Source organism: Heptranchias perlo, chromosome X (genome assembly GCF_035084215.1).
Source record: "Heptranchias perlo isolate sHepPer1 chromosome X, sHepPer1.hap1, whole genome shotgun sequence".
Taxonomy (NCBI): domain Eukaryota; kingdom Metazoa; phylum Chordata; class Chondrichthyes; order Hexanchiformes; family Hexanchidae; genus Heptranchias; species Heptranchias perlo.
In genome coordinates this window covers 5,594,708-5,613,398 of record NC_090370.1, presented here as the reverse complement: position 1 = coordinate 5,613,398, position 18,691 = coordinate 5,594,708, and the positions used below count along the sequence as shown (strand labels likewise).

At 43.9% G+C, this 18,691-nt stretch overlaps 1 protein-coding gene across 2 annotated transcripts in view; it reads right to left on the bottom strand.

Moving 5' to 3' along the window:
- Positions 1-18,691, bottom strand: part of LOC137307207 (receptor tyrosine-protein kinase erbB-4-like) — a 116,692-nt gene that overhangs the window by 33,767 nt on the left and 64,234 nt on the right. For both annotated transcript variants that reach the window (XM_067976605.1, XM_067976604.1), the window contains exons 6-14: positions 16,692-16,813; positions 15,660-15,801; positions 13,557-13,670; positions 7,712-7,832; positions 7,055-7,128; positions 6,161-6,251; positions 5,307-5,515; positions 2,301-2,433; positions 692-782 (exon numbers count right to left, since the gene is read on the bottom strand). In XM_067976605.1, coding sequence (XP_067832706.1) covers positions 692-782; positions 2,301-2,433; positions 5,307-5,515; positions 6,161-6,251; positions 7,055-7,128; positions 7,712-7,832; positions 13,557-13,670; positions 15,660-15,801; positions 16,692-16,813 — 1,097 coding nt within the window. The remainder of the gene's footprint in view (positions 1-691; positions 783-2,300; positions 2,434-5,306; positions 5,516-6,160; positions 6,252-7,054; positions 7,129-7,711; positions 7,833-13,556; positions 13,671-15,659; positions 15,802-16,691; positions 16,814-18,691) is intronic.

Genomic DNA, 18,691 nt, shown 5'->3' with positions numbered 1-18,691 from the left:
TAGCTCTTTCAAAGTGCCAGCACAGGAACAATGGGCCGAATGGCCTCCTTCTATGCCGTAAGATTCTATGATTTTCATTCCATTGAAATTAATGGAAATAGAAATTGGGTGGCCAACCCGCTTGGAAGCCAGCTATCTGTATATTATACAATGGGGAGCATACCACTGTTGAAGTTCTACAACAGTGTAAGTATTAATTGAAGAGCCCAGAGCCAGCAGTCTGTTAGAATGGACTGACCCAGGCAGGGTAGAAGAGATCATTAGAAAGAGAAGGTAAATCTTGGGGGATGTACTTAGGGGAAAATGTAACATAATTTCAAAGTGTTGTCACTTTTAATCTTATCCCTGCACCTTCCTGGGAACTTCCCACCCACCCTTTCAAACCTGACAAAGAGGCAACCAGTTGATACCCAAAACAGGCTGAGTTACTTGCAGGAGTGGATGCCAGGTGATGGGAACTTGGTTAAAATTCTGCAGCCAGATGGTGTTGAACTGGGATTTACTGATGCCACCTAATTAGTAATGCAGGACCAGAAATGATACTGGATCACCATTACATCCCCTCGCCTCCCACTACTCCATCCAAAATACAGAAACATTCTTCAAAATTAATTTTAAAAAACCAAAGCAAGGAGTTGAGCCACTTCTCGTCAGCTCTGGCCCATTGGCAGCGTGCCAGTTTTCCTCATACCGTTCCATTGCAGGTGGGGCCTCTCTCAATCTTCTTACACTCCGAGTGACACTGCACGCACATCGAGCCATCTGTGTACTCTCGCTGGTCTCTGTTTAAACAACAGTGGAACGTGGAATTACATGTACTGATTCTGTGCACAGCTTCCTTTCATCCCTTACTGCAGCAGGTTTAAGACCCCCTAAGTTACATGACTGACTTTGGGCTCACATCAACCTCCAGTTGTTTGCATCATGAGTTTACACATTTGCAAAATTGGATTGGATGAATAAACCCTTAAGCCCATTTGATTCATCCTGCTTGAATACCAACCCTACCATCTTCCATATACAGCATCTACAAATTTCTGAAATGAATCCAGTGTCCTAGCCTCAACCATTCATCCTGACAACCCTCTCCAGCTGCTGAGATACATATTGAATAAACAGATACTAGGGAGGGTCTTACAAAGTGCCCATTTGACTCAGTCAGTAACATTCTCCCTTCGGAGTCAGAAGGTTGTAGGTTGGAGCCCCACTCCAGAGACTTGAGCATGTAAACTAAGCCGACATTCCAGCGCAGTACTGAGGGAGCGCTGCATTGTCGAGAGGTGCCATCTTTCGGATGAGACGTTAAACCGAGGCACCATGGCCTGTTCCAGTCGTTCAGGTGGACATTAAAAGATCCTGTGGCACAATTTGAAAAAGAACAGGGAGTTGTCCCGGTGTCCTGGCAAACATTCCTCCCTCATCCAACACCACAACCAAACAGACTAACTGGTCATTCACCTAATTGCTGTTTGTGGATTCTTGCCGTGTGCAAAATGACATATAACAATAGTTACTGCACTTCCAAGTAATACCTTATGTGTGTAGGGCTCTGGGATGTTTGAGAAACATGATACGGTGCTATTTATATACAAGACTTTCTATCTTTCACAAAGCAGTAATAGAGTCAAGGTGAGATCAGATATCATAAGTACATTAATCAGCTGTTTTAGGAGGTACATGTTAAAAACATGACATAAGCAAATGCATGATACCTGGTGAAAGGGCATTGAAATTCAATGCAGGGTTATAAGATCAGAAAATAATTCCTTGACTCAGTTTTTCATTTTCCTTCTTCACCTGTGAGCATTTCTCAGTTTCTACACATTCTCATTTGATGACCAAGGCCATGGTCATCACCCAGCTGTCGATGGTACTCCTAGGTGTGTCCAGCAGGGGCGCTCTGTCACAGGACAAGAGGCACAGCCCAAACCAGAATGCAAATAACCCTAAAAAGGATTTTTTTCTTAAACTCAGGATTTCTTGTCTTGCAAGACAATTTTTAATATTTTTATTTTCAGGCTTCTTTTAAAGACAGTGATATTTGTTCTCTGAATGCTGGCGATGAGAATCAGACTTTCTCTTTTGGGATACAAAAGCACAGAATATATAATGGCTGAGAGTGTGTTACAAGGGGAGATTCAGGGAATGTCCCAACTGTGAGAACAAAGCTCACAGCTGACCAACATTCTCAGAGTCCTGAGCTACAATTTGTCTTTAGAAGGGAGGGGGGGGACATTGCTAACAGCAGGGCATTCCAGGAAGCGACTACAGATAATACAGTGAGTGTCACAGCCACCTACCCCTCCAGGAAATGACAGGTTTTCACACAGGTTGCACCACGACTATAGAACCCACAGGACAGGCACTGACTGGGACCTGGTCCCCAACAACCATCACTGGAACACAAAGGGTCACAGATCTTTTTTTCAGCCCCTGTGAAAAGAGAGAGAAAAAGAGAAGGAAGAAAAACGCATTCAGTACAGGCATACAGCAGGTTTGATCCAAGATTTAGATCTAATACAACTCTACGAACCAACTTCAGTTAGGGCACAGCTATGGTTTCCCAAACTCAAACACCCGACAAGAACTTGCACAGCTATTTGCAGAGGACTCGGGGCAGATTGCCTCCTGCCCCCTAATGGTCACACCTGGCTGCCTGCTGGCGCAGTGAATAATTGCACTGTGTGGTGCTACAGGTTCAAGTCTGTGCAGAGATAGCTGAACTTAGGTGGAACAGCAGTGGAAGCATTACAATTGATCTCAGTGTCTCTGGAGTGGGTAAAAAAAAATCAGCCAAGATTCCCATTTCTGATTGCTATGTAACACCCCCCTGGAAATATGTGCACTTGGACTTCAGATAAGGACAGGATGCCCCACCTGGTCAAAGAGCCAGTGACTTGGATGAGATATCAGAGGGCTACGTTGGCCCAAGCAATCTTATCCAAGCAAGGTGTTAGTGCCTCTACAACATTGACTACACTTCAAAAGTACTTAATTGGCTGTAAAGCACTCTGCAACATCCTGAGGTGGTGGAAGGCGCTATATAAATGCAAGTTCTTTTCTTTCTTTCGAGGAGAGAAAATTGGGGGGGAAAATGAGCATCTAACCAGGGAAATCGGGAAGAGCCACAGCAAGGCCTCCAAAGGTCAAATGCAGAATAAGCACAAAGAAAGAAGAACTGGAGATGGAGGGAGAAACACTGGTCAAGCAAGCTGGCAGTTCACTTGTTTTTTGTCAGGGGGAAGGTATTTCACCACCAACTGGTGAACAAGTGGAATTTTCCATCCCTCGCTGACTTCACTGCTGAAACAATGACAGCAGTCTTCTGCAGAACAGGCTCCACATCAGATGTGGATGCAGAGTGCTGCTGGGCTTAGGAGCTGGCCGAATGACAAAACTATTGGCTTAATCTTCTTCTCAGTGATGTAACTAGGTGATCATCAAGTGAGAGAAGTTATGGGTTTAAGATACCAGTGTTTGTTTTGGTACCAAATAAAACAAACAGAAAAAGCGCACCCTGCAGTTTGTTGCTGCCATTAAACTCCAGCCTGTGATTATTCATTTAAGATGTAAAAGAAAGCCAAGGAGCTGGAGTCGAGCTGTGTGGTCTGAAGAATTATCAAGCATAGTACCAGATAAGTAGAGCCTGTAGCACATAACCCCACATTACCGGTCAAATTTGTCTTCTCCATTTTAAACCGTTTCTCTAACGCCACATTTGGAACTCATCACAGGTTTAAGATATTGCTGCACCCAGTTTCCTCCCTGCCTCTCCCAGAGGTACTGACTCTTATTGGGGTACGGTTTCACAGCACCAGCAGTCCCCTGTTACACTCACTCAAGTGGGTATTATTCACGTATCAGCTTATTCAGTGAATGTTGCCAGGCTATTCATCTGTGTGAGGCATCATAGCCAAGCGGTTCGTCTTACCCGCACTATCCAGCAGGGGTTGCTGGATAGTGATCAGGTGCTGGACCCTTCACATTTTCCCTTCCCTAAACCAGGGACGCTGAAGCTAATTGTAGCACCACGCCCATCAGCCTGGCTGAGATTGGCACTCAGCACAGACCAGAGGTCAACCTGGGCTCTTCCTGGTCTGTACAGACACTGAACATAACCACTGAGCCAATCCTCAGCCAGGAGAGCCTCTATCAATGCTACTCTGTAACTAGCCAAAAGGCCAAGATGAGAAACATCTGTTTTAAAAAAAAATCACATCTGCAGAGCTGCGTCCTATGGTTCAGGAGTTTGATTTGGTAATATCAAATAATTTAATTTTAATACACTTTATTTTGGCGGGTACCTACATACAGATAGCACAGCACTACACTGCTGTACCTATGCCTCTTAATAAGAATAATAAAATTTAAGTACTGGCAATTCAGCTCCACTGTCTGTGTTGTCAAACTCCTTGTCCGGTTTTGGATGAGCCTCAATTTCCAACAACTAAACATTGGGAAGACCGAAGCTATCGTCTTCGGCCCCTGCCACAAACTCTGTTCCCTCACCACCAATTCCATCCCTCTCCCTGGCCATTGTCTCAGGCTGAAGCAGACTGTTCGCAACCTCGGCGTCCTATTTAACCCATATCTTCTCCATTACAAAGACCTCCTACTTCCACCTCCATCATATCGCCCATCTCTGCCCCTGCCTCAGCTCATCTGCTGCTGATACCCTCATCCATGCTTTTGTTACCTCCAGACTCAACCATTCCAATACTTGATTATTCCAATGCTCTCCTGGCCAGCCTCCCATTTTCCACTCTTCATAAACTTGAGTTCATCCAAACTCTGCTGCCTGTATCCTAACTCGCACCAAGTCCCGTTCACCCATCACCCCTGTGCTCGCTGACCCACATTGGCTCCCGGTCCACCAATGCCTTGAATTTAAAATTCTCATCCTCGTGTTTAAATCCCTCCATGACCTCACCCTTCCCCATTTCTTTAACCTCCTGTAGCCTTACAACCCTCCGTGATCTCTGCGTTCCTCCAAGTCTGGCCTCTCGTCCATCCCAGCCCTTCTTTCACCCCACCATTGGCGGCCGTACCTTCAGCTGCCTGGGCCCTAAGTTCTGGAATTCCCTCCCTAAACCTCTCTACCTCTCTCTCCTCCTTCAAGACCCTCCTTAAAACTTACCTCTTTGACCAAGCTTTTAGTCACCCATCCTAATATCTCCTTCTTTGGCTGTGTCAATTTTTGTCTGATTACGCTCCTGTGAAACGCCTTGGGACGTTTTACTACGTTAACAGCACTATATAAATGCAAGTTGTTGTAGTGCTGAAGAGAGAAGTGCCCCCTCACTTACTGCAGGTTGCTTCTGGTTTGTTTCTCTTTATGATGGACAGAGGGGCCGGTATCTTCCTGCGGTAGAGCACTGTCCAATTCAGTGTGTGATAGTAGCAGAGTAACTTATTGTAAGCCACATACACCTGCCCGGCACCGATCTCCTTTAGCGACTGAAACCCAAGAGATGTCACTTGCTTCAGTTTCATGATCATCAGAGACAAACCACGGCTGCAAAAAGGACAACGAGGAGCACAGTGAGAAGTCTTGGAACCAGTTAAGGTAGCACTTCACTTGATTTCACCCATCTATTTCCCCCTCCCCCAAACTCCTCCCGCCCCGTAAGAGCACAGTTCTGATCAGGAACTCAGGCAGGGAATCAAAGCCATGTTCCAGCACACCAACGCACTGCCCAATAATCTGTACATTTTCAGGCATGTTCCCACAGTGTGTCACAGCAAGACGGCAAGAAACTGAACAGAAATCTAGTCAATATCACAACGGTGCCTCTCCCCCATTCCCTCCTCTCCCGACGGCACTGACTCACGCAGGGGTACATTCCACATGCATCAGTGCCTCACCAAAGAGGCCACTTTTCATGTTTGAGTCCAGACAGTGAGTGTGGGCAGGCTATTTGACTGTGAGAGGAGGCACCACAGCTGAGCCCAATCCTGTTCTCACCTGATATCCACACATTAGCATTTTCCAGCAGGAGTCGTCGGATACTGATCGGAAGCAGGAACCCTAACTGACAATTCACCCCCTCCACCTCTGACACCTCCAGGCCTTGGGTGCTGAAGCCAGTTGTAACAACCCTCCAGCTATCCTGCTGAGATTGGCTAATTTCACATTACTAAGCTTTTTTCGAATGCTTACTTGTAGAGAGTCCTGCCTCCAATAGTAGTTAGATTGGAAAAGACACTGAAATCTGTCATGTTTTGTGGCCAGGACTGGATATTCAAGTAACCTGGAAACAGAGAGAATGCAGGCGTGACTTTAGACAGCTTCAGCAATTAACAGACTCCGTGCTCACACACTCCACAGCTACCATCAGATAACTTCACAGCATTGCAGCAGTGTCATTTAAGATTATTTGAGTACATTTCTGTTCGAGATCATTCCAAATGCACCAGAGTAGATGGATTTTTTTAAAAATCCTATCTTGCTGTTTGTGTTCTTGGCTGAGAATTCAACCTGGTTGGAATCTGTCCTCTGCCAACGTCACTCTATAACTGGGCACAGAAGTGTGCAAGACAGACCCAGGGCCAATCATCCCTCCACATTTTCCTTCCTGTCTAGTTTTGGAAGCCTGTGGGTGTTCGGCAGCCCTTTGGTCTATGCCCAGAATGAGCCTTGCTAAGGCCAACTGGGCATTAAACAAACTACCCAGTAATCTATCTTCAGCCTCCCAGGCCTGTACCTGGGTACTGGCACAAACTCTAGCATCAACAGGGCTGTATCTGGGATGGGCCACATGGGTACTACATAAATTCTGCACGCATCAGGCCTATACCCAAGGCAAGGCAACACTGATGTCACATGATGTACTAAACAGCCCTTAGGCCTGCACCCAGAATGGGCTGAGCTGGAGGCACACCAGGTACTGGTATAAACCTTACAGCCCTCAGGCTGTAGTAATCTAGAACTGCTTAGAGCACTAGATATAATTTAGATGAAGAACCAGCCCTTAAATCAGCGAGCAGAACAGTGCGTAATCACCAAATACCAGGCTCCACATTTTGATTTTCTCCATCTGCTTAAGGCGCCCACCTGTTATCTCTTGAACAGTTCCAAATGCCTTCAGTTTTTCTGGATCCAGAGGTGCAATTTTGTGATACAGGTCCCTAAAACCAAAAAAGGCAGGAGAGAAATTAATTCTAAAACTAAGGCCTCCTCCAGCATCTACAAATCAAGTAAACCTTCGCAAAGCCAATTGCAAAAATCTCAAACACTTTGTAGGTATTACAAAACTTGGGTCGAAGCAGCACCTTTCTGCCAAATCACAAATAGAAAAATGTTTCTAAGCATCAAAATGCAAACAAGCTGAGAACAGCAAGAATATGGCAGCTTTGCAACCTAGCTTAATCTATGGTGGGTGTGTATAATATTGATGCTCAGAAATCCAATCATTTATCTGAGTGAAATTAGAAATAGCTCACCAAGGTGAAAGATAAGTTTGATCCCCTAGTGGCTCAGTTGAGAAAGACCACATCATACACACCAAAAGATCCCAGGTTTAATTGCCCCCTCCCCAGTCTCCATTGAGTACTTCCCCATGTGGCTAGGATGGGTGACATACAGCAGCAAAAATCCCACCATCTCTTTTCACAGCCACTAGGGTTGCACGGCAGTCACATGATTACAGTTCCTTTTTAGCCATCGGTCTGACCCAATTTTCTTCTAACGGGTCTTTCTGCACTTCCTTACCCATTGATACCAGTGATGAGAAAGTCAAGATTGCCAGTGATCTTCGTACAGTTGATGAACTGATCGATGTTGTTTGAATTCACTGTCTGAAATCGACTCCCAGCCCCAGTTCCTTCACAAGCTGGTCAGATAAGAAAGCAAAGACACATTTGAGTAGACGTACTGGATGGATATTCTCCAAGATTTGAAACCAATAGTTGGTGCACTGACAGCCAATTTTTTGGATGAATTTTGTGCTCATCAACATGAAGGGTTAATGCTGCTCAATGGGAAGATTTTCCACATCAGGCACTCAGTGCATTCCCAGAAAAGTTCACCAAAAAAAACTTCCCTGATGAGTTCAAGGCTGAATCAGAAGGTCATGGGTTCAAGCCCTACTCTGGAGACTTGAGCACATAACCTAGGCTGACACTCCAGTGCAGTACTGAGGGAGTGCTGCACTGTCGTGAGGTCCCACCTTTTGGATGAAATGTTAAACTGAGGCCTTGTTTGCTCTCTCAGGTGAACATAAAAGTTCCCATGGCACTATTTAGAAGAGCAGGGGAGTTCTCCCCAGTGTCCTGGCCAACATTTATCCCTCTACCAACATCACTAGAACAGATGATCTGGTCATTTATCTCATTGCTGTTCATGGGACCTTGCTGTGCGCAAATTGACTGCATTGCAACAGTGACGACACTTCAAAAAAATACTTCATCGGCTGTGAAGCACTTTGGGACATCCTGAGGTTGTGAAATGAGCTATATTAACACAAGTTCTTTCTCTTTTTCTTTAAAGGCATCACTGAGCCATACAGGCCGGAAGGACCCAGGTTTAATTCCTGGTCTGTTCTGAGTTAGCTGCTCCCAACCAAAGCAGCAACTTGGCAATCAGCTGTCAAAAAGTACACCGACATTCACCGTCTAGTCTCACACAATGTACTGAAGGGCTGAAGACACCTGTAGAACTGTATCCCAGCAAGAGTCAGCAGGGGGGAAATTGGCAAAGCAGAAGAAAGAAAAAGTTAAAAGGTAAAAAATTGCACTGGTAGCAAAAGTACTGTTAAATCTACAATTTCTGAAATGATCTTCGAGTTGAGGTTGAAGATCAGCCATGATCTTATTGAATGGCAGAACAGGCTTGAGGGGCCATATGGCCTACTCCTGCTCCTATTTCTTATGGTCTTGTCGACTGTTGCAAAATATATAAAATGGACACTGGGGAATCCAAGCCGCAGAGCCTTTAAAATGCCTGATGGTGGTGCTGTTGGAGTAGTAGTAACTTCTATAAGCTCCACGTCACCACCCACAGACATATACGGTACTGCAGGTTTGGAAAGTTACTGTAAGGAAGGTCCTCTGATTTTGTCAGCCTTCAATATTTAGTGCTAATCAAATGTACAGAACTAATTTCCTCAGTGTATCATATATGTCAACCAAGAGAACTAGGAATTGCTGAGTAACAGCTTGGAAAAAAAGCTGACACATTCCTCCCCCACCCCCCCCCCACCACTGAAAACAGTACTAAATATAGGACTATGACACAAGATGGATGCAGATGAGCCAGTCCATTCCGCCCATCTTAGTTCATTCATTCAGAAAGACACCGCAGTAATCCCTATCACAGCACCCAACTGTTTCTTAAATGATTCCAAGAGTTTTTGCCTCCACTATCCAACCAAAGGTCCATGTGTTGATCACAGTGAAGAACTTTCTGACATCAGTCCTAAATTTGCTTTTCATTAGTTTGAACCTGTGACATTACAAAATGACACCAATATTGATAGGGAACCCATATCCCCTTGTCCTACTATCCTGGTTTCTTCTGAAGTAATGTTCTGTATTTACTTTTTCCATACCATTTACTATCTTGTATGCTTCTACAAGGTCTTTAGCCTTGCAAGGCTAAAGAACTCAATTTTTTTTTCAGTCTTTCCTAATTATCCAATCCTCACACACCAGAAAACAGCCTGGTGGCTGTTCTCTGCACTGCCTTCAGGGTTTGAATGTTTCCCTTGTATCTTGGTGACCAAAACTGGACACAGTACTCAATGTGCAGTCTGACCAGGGCACTGTACTATTTCAGCATAACATCTTCTGACTCGTACTCTCCTGATTTAGCAATATAGCTCAGCATTCCATTTACTTGCTGATTACTGCTACACAGTGACTGGACATGTTAAGTTCCAAGCCTAAGATCTTTCAACTGAAAATAAGTGACTCTAGATTTTTGTACCAAATATCAGAAGGTGATACATAGCGAACAGAACAGTCAGGCACACTGCAATGATGCAACAATAACATAAATAGTAGTGAGATATAGGCTTACTAATATCATAAAATTATTGAAACAGATATATAAATTAACAAAAATATTAATGCTTATAACATAATGCAAAAACATAACAATTAATCAGTAAACATTGGCACAGTAGCACCAAAATTTAAATGTTTTTGATTTGAGTCAGAACAAGCCAATAACTTTGGTCACTTTTTAAAAACATTATAATGCAATCTAAATATTAACTTAGCATCCCCCCTAAGTAATCAATTTAATTTCTCTGCACTGTTCCTAATTTGCCTAATTTCTCAAACATAATGTTAAATAATTCGATCAAACAGCATATTCCCAGTCTGCAAATTGTTTAAAAGGTGCCAGTCAGCCTGATCACTCTCTGTGCCAGTCCCTAGATTATAATCCCAGTGCTCCTCCCTCTCTCCAGCCTGATTACTCTGTGTGCCAGGCCTTGTATTATAGCTCTATCAGTCCTTGGATGAAGAACATAAGAAATAGGATCAGGAGTAGGCCATACAGCCCCTCGAGCCTGCTCTGCCATTCAATCAGATAGATCATGGCTGATCTTTGACCTCAACTCCACTTTTCACCTGATCCCAATATCCCTTTATTCCTTCAGTGTCCATAAATCCATCGATCTCAGTCTTGAATATACTCAAAGACTGAGCATCCACAGCCCTCTGAGGTAGAGAATTCCAAAGATTCACAACCCCCTGTGAAGAAATTCCTCCTCATCTCAGTCTTAAATGGCCGACCCCTTATCCTGAGACTATGCCCTCTAGTTCTAGACTCTCCAGCCAGGGGAAACAACCTCTCAGCATCTACCCTGTCAAGCCCCCTCAGAATCTTATATATTTCAATGAGATCACCTCTCATTCTTCTAAACCCCAGAGAGTAAAGGCCCATTCTACTCAATCTCTCATCCCAGGAATTAATCCAGTGAACCTTTGTTGCACCGCCTCTAAGGCAAGTATATCCTTCCTTAGATAAGGAGACCAAAACTGTACACAGTACTCCAGGTGAGGTCTCACCAAAGCCCTATACAGTAGTAAGACTCCCTTACTCTTATACTCCAACCACCTTGTAATAAAAGCCAACATGCCATTTGCCTTCCTAATTGCTTGCTAACTTTTTGTGTTTGTTATACGAGGACACCCAAATCTCTCTGGACACCAACATTTAATAGTTTCTCACCATTTAAAAAATATTCTGCTTTTCTATTCTTCCTACCAAAGTGAATAACCTCACCTTTCCCCACATTATACTCCATCTGCCACCTTCTTGCCCACTCACTTAACCTGTCAATATCCCTTTGCAGACTCTTTGTATTCTCCTCACAGCTAACTTTCCCACCTACCTTTGTATCGTCAGCAAACTTGGATACATTACACTCGGTCCCTTCATCTAAGCCATTAATATAGATTGTAAATAGCTGAGGCCCAAGCACTGATCCTTGCGGCATCCCACTAGTTACAGCCTGCCAACCTGAAAATGACCCGTTTATCCCTACTCTCCATCAACCAATCCTCTATCGATGCTAATATGTTACCCCCAACCCCATGAGCCCTTATCTTGTGTAACAACCTTTTATGTGGCATCTTATCGATTACAGATCAGTCACTCTGTGCTAGGCCCTACATTACAGGTTAGTCTCTCTGCCAGTCCCAGACTATCCTCCAGCTTGATTGTCTTGTTCTCTGTCCTGAGCAATACAGTGATTGAGTTGATTCTCCCTCCCGCCCAGCCCCCTCTCCCGCCAGGCTATTCTACATCCTATTCCTAGCCCCAACTTCTCCCCCTCCCTTGGGCACAACATTTTTTCTACTTTAATCCTCACTTCTATTCCCATCGCCCTCAGTGTTCTACACACTTTCCCTCTATCACTGTGACTTAGAACCAATCCCTGTTACTTTCCCCCTTTCTTTCAGTGTTCCTCTGTCAATCTTTCTGTTATTCTAAAGTTTATTTCCTTTGTATGTAAAGTTTTCTTTTACTATACTTCATTACACATAGGAAAAAAAATACCTCCCCATGTCTATTATTCTTGCCACTGATTACATGAAAATAATATTAATGTGATTAGACTCTGGCTCACCCATGAGTCAGAAGGTTGTGGGCTCAAGTCCCACCCAGAGATTTGAGTCTGTAATCTCGACCAACACTTCAGTGCAGTACTAAGGGAGTGCTGCATTGTTAAAGGTGCTGTCTTATGGATGAGACATTAACCGAAGCCCCCATCTGCCCATTTCAGTATACTTTAAAGATCCCATGCTGTTATTTGAAGACTAGGGAGTCTCTCTCAACTAACATCACCAAAAATAAACTTATTATTTGCTGTTTGTAGGACCTTGCTGTGCACAAATTGAGTGCTGCATTTGCCTACATAACAGTGGTGACTGCACTTCAAAAGTAATTCATTGGCTGTGAAGTGTTTTGGGACACCCTGTGGCTGTGAAAGGCACTGCATAAATAGACATTCTTTCTTGAATGTGCTGAAGGCAGTGGGAGGACCCTGTTCTGCTACTGATGGCTCACTATCAGTGTAAAATTCCTTCAACTGGCAATGTTTTTGTGCTGGGGGGAAGAGAGAGAGCAATCACAGCTGTGACGAAGGCTCCACACCTGAAACATTAACTCCTCTGTTCTCTCCTCAGATGCTGCCTGACCTGCTGAGCATCCCCAGCATTTTCTGCTTTTGTTTCAGATTTCCAGCATGTACAGTTCTTTTTTGCTTTTTGAGAAAACCACAAATCATTTCCATAATAACAACATGTTTACAATATAACTTGAGGGCAATTTCTTCTGTCACAACTACAAATTTGGCCAAATGAAAAAATCACTTTCTTGCCATCGACCTCTGGATAAAGACTATACCCCTTTAATGTTGGGTCCTTCACGGTTACACCAGTAAGGGGTTAATTGACAACAGGGCACTTGGCCTCTATTTCTGCAGCTCATGGTTTTACAGGACACAGAACTGCTAACGCCAGACCCTGCCGGGGACTGGGGTCGGAATCTGCAACTGGGAAATTCCTGCAAATTCACTGTCAATTTACTGAGTTGCTGCCAGGTTAATCTGCCCCAGGTAATTTAGGTACCCATTGCATGCCTGCAGCAGTCACGTTTACAGAGTATAAAATATTCACTTCAATAATAATAATGTGTACATTTTAAAATGCTCAGGTAAATTAAACTACTTAATCTAAAACTAAACAATTATGAGTTTTTAAATATATATTTCTCTCATGTTTTAATCTGGGCGGCCCAATATTAGATAGAACCGCTCGAAAAAAACAACAGGCAGTTAGAGTGAGACTTTCAAGCCAATAAAGACCATCTGATTTGCCGGTTTTCCAGGTTATCCCGGCCCCGATCCAAATTGCATCTTTTAAACGCATCGCAGGTTGAGAGGCTTGTGTATAATTCAAGAAACAGGACTCGAATCCAGGTCAGCCACCGACTGGTAAAAACATTTTTTTTCTAGTTAATATTGTAACTTAAAATGTATCCGTTGCCTGGGTAACCTGGAGAGAGGGAGCCTGACCTGTAGTGTTCACACTTCCACGCTCACCTTTCGGACAGAGTCCGTCACACGGCTCGCACATTTTCACACCATTTTTTTCAACCTCCATTTTGTCGCTGGGACAGGCACGGACACACGAACTCTGATCGACGATAAAGTTTGCTGAAGAACAAAAAAAAAGGATGACCCTTCTAGCTACATTCCATGGGCTCTCACCTCAAAGTACCTGCAATTTTTTCCAGGAGTAAAAATCAATTCACCACAAAGTGGATAGGGCACCAGAATTAGGGCAGGGGGGTAATTTTAACTTTGGGCATGAGTGTAAAGCAGGCAACATCAAATTGGCCGCCCATTATACACTCTGTCTGATTTTCCTTTCCATTGACTGCAATGGAAGGGAAAGTCAGGTGTTGTGTACAATGGGCGGCCAATTCAATATCGCCCAATTTACACCATTGCCCACAGTCAAAATTATCGCACAGGAGTCAAGAAAATGCTGCAGAGTTCCCAGTCCCAACTCCAGACTCACTCAGTTGAATCTGGTGTGACTCCAAAGTTAATCCAGTTTGTGGACTACATAAACAATTCAAGATCTTCCTTACCTTGTACTGATGGGAGCCATCTAAAAGTGTAAAAATGGAACATTTCTTGTTTTAAAAAAATAAACAAAAAACTTGGAAATGTAGTAAACAGTGAGGAGGATAGTAGTAGACTTCAGGAGGATATAGACAGACTGGTGAAATGGGTAGACACATGGCAGAAGAAATTTAACGCAGAGAATTGCGAAGTGATGTACTTTGGGAAGGAAGTACAAGGAGAGGCAATATAAACTAAATGGTACAATTTTAAAGGGGGTGTAGGAACAGGGACCTGGGGGTTCACATTTTTGAAGGTGGCAGGACAAGTTGAGAAGGCTGTTTTTAAAAAAAAAAGCATATGGGATCATTGAATGTATTTATAGACAGAGTACAAAAGCAAGAAAGTTATGCTACTCCTTTATAAATCACCGATTAGGCCTCAGCTGCAGTATTGTGTTCAATTCTGGGCACCACACTTTAGGAAGGATGTCAAGGCCTTAGAGAGGGTGAAGAGGAGATTTACCAGAATAATACCAGGGTTAAGGGACTTCAGTTATGTGGAGAGATTGGAGAAGCTGGGATTGTTCTCCTTAGAGCAGAGAATGTTAAGGGGACATTTAATAGAGGTGTTCAAAATTATAAGGGGTTTTGATAGAGTAAATAAGGAGAAACTGTTTCCACTGGGGATGGGTCAGTAACCAGAGGACACCGATTTAAGATAATTGGCAAAAGAACCAGAGGGGAGATGAGGAGAGAATTTTTTTACACAGCGAGTTCTGATCTGGAATGCACTGCCTGAAAAGATGGTGGAACCAGATTGAATAGTAACTTTCAAAAGGGAATTTGATGTATACTTGAAAAGGAAAAATGTGCAGGGCTATGGGGAAAGAACATAATGTGGAGATGCCGGTGATGGACTGGGGTTGACAATTGTAAACAATTTTACAACGCCAAGTTTTAGTCCAACGATTTTTATTTGAAATCTACAAGCTTTCGGAGGCTTCCTCCTTCCTCAGGTAAATGTCAGGAGCTCCTGACATTTACCTGGGGAAAGAACAGGGGGAGTGAGACTAATTGGATAGCTCTTTCAAAGAGCCAGCACAGGCACGATGGGCCGAATGGTCTCCTTCTGTGCTGTAAGATTCTATGGAACTTCCCTGTGACTCTCCATGTGTTGTGTGAACACAACAGGAATGAAACCCCACTCCAGAGCTCCGCTGATTGGGGGTGAGAGGTAAAGTCATCATCCTGAGCCATACAGATCAGGAAGGATCCAGATCCATCCACCGTTGAGTTAGCTGATCTCAACCTGGGCACCAGTTGTGTGGGGGTGGGGGGCGTTACAATCAGCCTCAGAGCTCTGCGCTATGGTGGGAAACAAATCAAGCACTGGCTAAGCAATTTCTTCCAGGAAGGGGGAGTAATCAGGAGGATCATGTTGTCCAATGGTTGGTTACAGACACCACCGAGTGTTGCGTGGGAAGAGCTCTCCTGGCGGATCCATGATTCAGAGGGAATGAAATAAGAGGAAAACAAATTTACTGCAAACACTTTAGAAACGAAGTGTACTTACCAGGGCAGCTCTTCACACAGAAAGCTCCGTACATGTACTTGGTGTCTGGGTTGCGCTCCAGCTGATAGGACTGCTTGTTGTAAATTAATGGTTGTGGACAGACTGGAACACAGGCATTGCTGTCATTAAAGCGCCTGCATGCCTGTGGGAACATAACCATCATGTAAGAATCGAACTAGCTCGAGGAGTAACCATTTCACACTTTGACTCTTATGCACACTGTTAGCCCCAATCACTCATTCACTTTGATTTCAGTCTCTCAGCTTGTCTCAATCACTCACTTTCGCGCACTCAGTCTGTCAGTCCCTATCATAGTTACTCACTCTCAGTCCCTGTCACACTCACTCACTCCATCTGTTAATCCCCAACACTCACTCAGTCCCTATCAGTTACTCACTCACTGCCTCAGTCCCTGTCATACTCACTCACTGTTAGTCCCCATCAGTTACTCATTCACTCTCAGTCCCTGTCACACTCACTCGATTTCTGTCACGTTCACTCTGTCTCTGTCCCCATCACAGTTATTCACTATCACGCTCAGTCTCTCAGTTCCCATTGCACCCACTTTCATTCCATTAGTCCCCATCTGACTCATTTAGTCCCTAGCATGTTCGCTCACTCCCTCTCTCTCATGCTTAGTATTCAGTGCTCATCACACTCATTTGCGTTCACTCTATCAATCCCTGTTACACTCCTACTTATTCCCATTCATCTCTCTGTTTCAGTGCCATTTGGCTGAAGGAGAGGGGAGGCACTGATTTCCTACTGTGATTCAGCTATCCATGACCGTCTCCCACTCAAGTCAACCAGATCTAGGACAGTTTTGACTGTACACCAACACTTCCTGCCTGAAGAGAAAACTGACTGTCCCAAACCCAGAGTCTCACACAATGGAAGTGCATGGAAATAGAAACTTCCTGTCCTCAGCTACATCACCACCTAACAAAATGGCACAGCTCAATTCTTAGTCCTGAGTGAGCCAGGTACAGTTAGAATTCACACGTAGTCACCCATTGACTTTCAAACACTTACGAAACAGTCAGTATCTTTCGGTCCTGAGCAGCCGCCGGCGCACTCACTGTGACAGCACTCACTGGGGTTATGTTGACCAAAACATCGACCATTACACTGAGGGGCACACACTGATTTAGTCACTGTGGGGAAGAAAAAAAGGGAGAGAGTGGTAAACAGGAAAGAATGTGTTATATGGTTTATACTCGAGACAGGTTGACAATTACAACTGTCAGAGAAAAGTCAGAATCATAGGAAGATAGGAACAGGAGTAGGCCATTTAACCCCTCGAGCTTGTTCCACCAATCATTGAGATCATGGCTGATCTGTATCTTAACTCCATATACCTGCCTTAACCAAAGATATTAAGGGATATGGGGCTAACAAAAATCTATCAATCTCAGATTTAAAATTAACAATTGAGCTAGCGTTAACTGCCGTTTGCGGAAGAGAGTTCCAAACTTCTACCACCCTTTGCGTGTAGATGTGTTTCCTAACTTCACTCCTGCAAGTCCTGGTTCTAATTTTTAGGCTATGTCCCCTAGTCCTAGACTCCCCAACCAGCGGAAATAGTTTCTCTCTATCAGTTCTCCTTAATATCTTGAAAACTTCGATCAATTCACCCCTTAATCTTCCAAATTCCATGGAATACAACCCTAGTTTGTATAATCGCTCCTCGTAATTTAACCCTTGGAGTCCAGGTATCATTCTAGTAAATCTACGCTGCACTCCCTCCAAGGCCAATATATCTTTCCTAAGGTGCAGTGCCCAGAACTGAACACAGTACTTCAGGTGTGGTCTAATTAGGGCTTTGTATAGCTGGAGCATAACTTCTACCCTCTTGTAGCTTTTGTTCTTCCTTGCCACTTTTTCCCCCATTTGCCTGAAGGCACTAATTCCTGCTGGGGTATGGTTCCACAGAGGCCTGATACCCTCCAGCACCTCACACAAGTGAACACTTTTCATGTGCAAGCCTAGACATTGAGTGTTAGCCCACTATTCAACTGTCGGAAGTATGACCGTTGAGCCTGACCATGTCCTCACTCAAGGTGCACGCACACACACATTTTCCAGCATGGGTCACTGGATAGCAATCGAGCAGGAACTCTGGCTGATTTTTTTTCCAACAGTGAGGCAAATTGTGGCACTCCTAACGAGAGCAACTAACTCAGCATAGACAGAGAACTGAACCTGTGGCCTGCTGGTCTGTAAAGCTCAGTTGCTTGCAGCCTTTACCAAATGAGCCAGCAGAGGAGCCAGGATATTTACTTTTTGGACAAACACTGAACTGTAACATTAAAAATGGTGTTGATTTACTGGGGTTTTACACTCAATTATCTGGGGGTTGCAGTGTCAAGAGCAAAGAAGGGATTCCAGTGTAACAACATAAACTCCAGATATAATTCTAGAGTCAATCCACTTTGAGGCAAGACGAGGTTTACTCTGCAGTAAATATGGAACCTGTAGTATCTGTGTTTCACAGAGTGTCTGGGAGTTAGAATTACTTCAGATTCTATGGTCTGAACTGGAATATTCCAAATTTCAAGCTACACTGGGGTGGACAGGAGTGTCCAAACAGAGCAGCTCCTCAGGCTTCTACCAGATAAAGAACTAACTTACATTTATCAGATCCTCAGAACATCTTGAAGTCCTTTGTAAGCAATTAATTACTTTTAAAGTGCAGTCAGTGCTGTTATGTAAATAAACACACTGGTCAATTGCACACAGCAAGATCCCAGAAACAGCAAAGTGAAATGAATGACCAGTTAATCTGTTTTTAGTGATGTTGTGGAGATGCCGGTGATGGACTGGGGTTGACAATTGTAAACAATTTTACAACACCAAGTTATAGTCCAGCAATTTTATTTGAAATTCACAAGCTTTCGGAGGCTTCCTCCTTCCTCAGGTGAACGTGGAAATTTCCACAACATTCACCTGAAGAAGGAGGAAGCCTCCGAAAGCTTGTGAATTTCAAATAAAATTGCTGGACTATAACTTGGTGTTGTAAAATTGTTTACAAT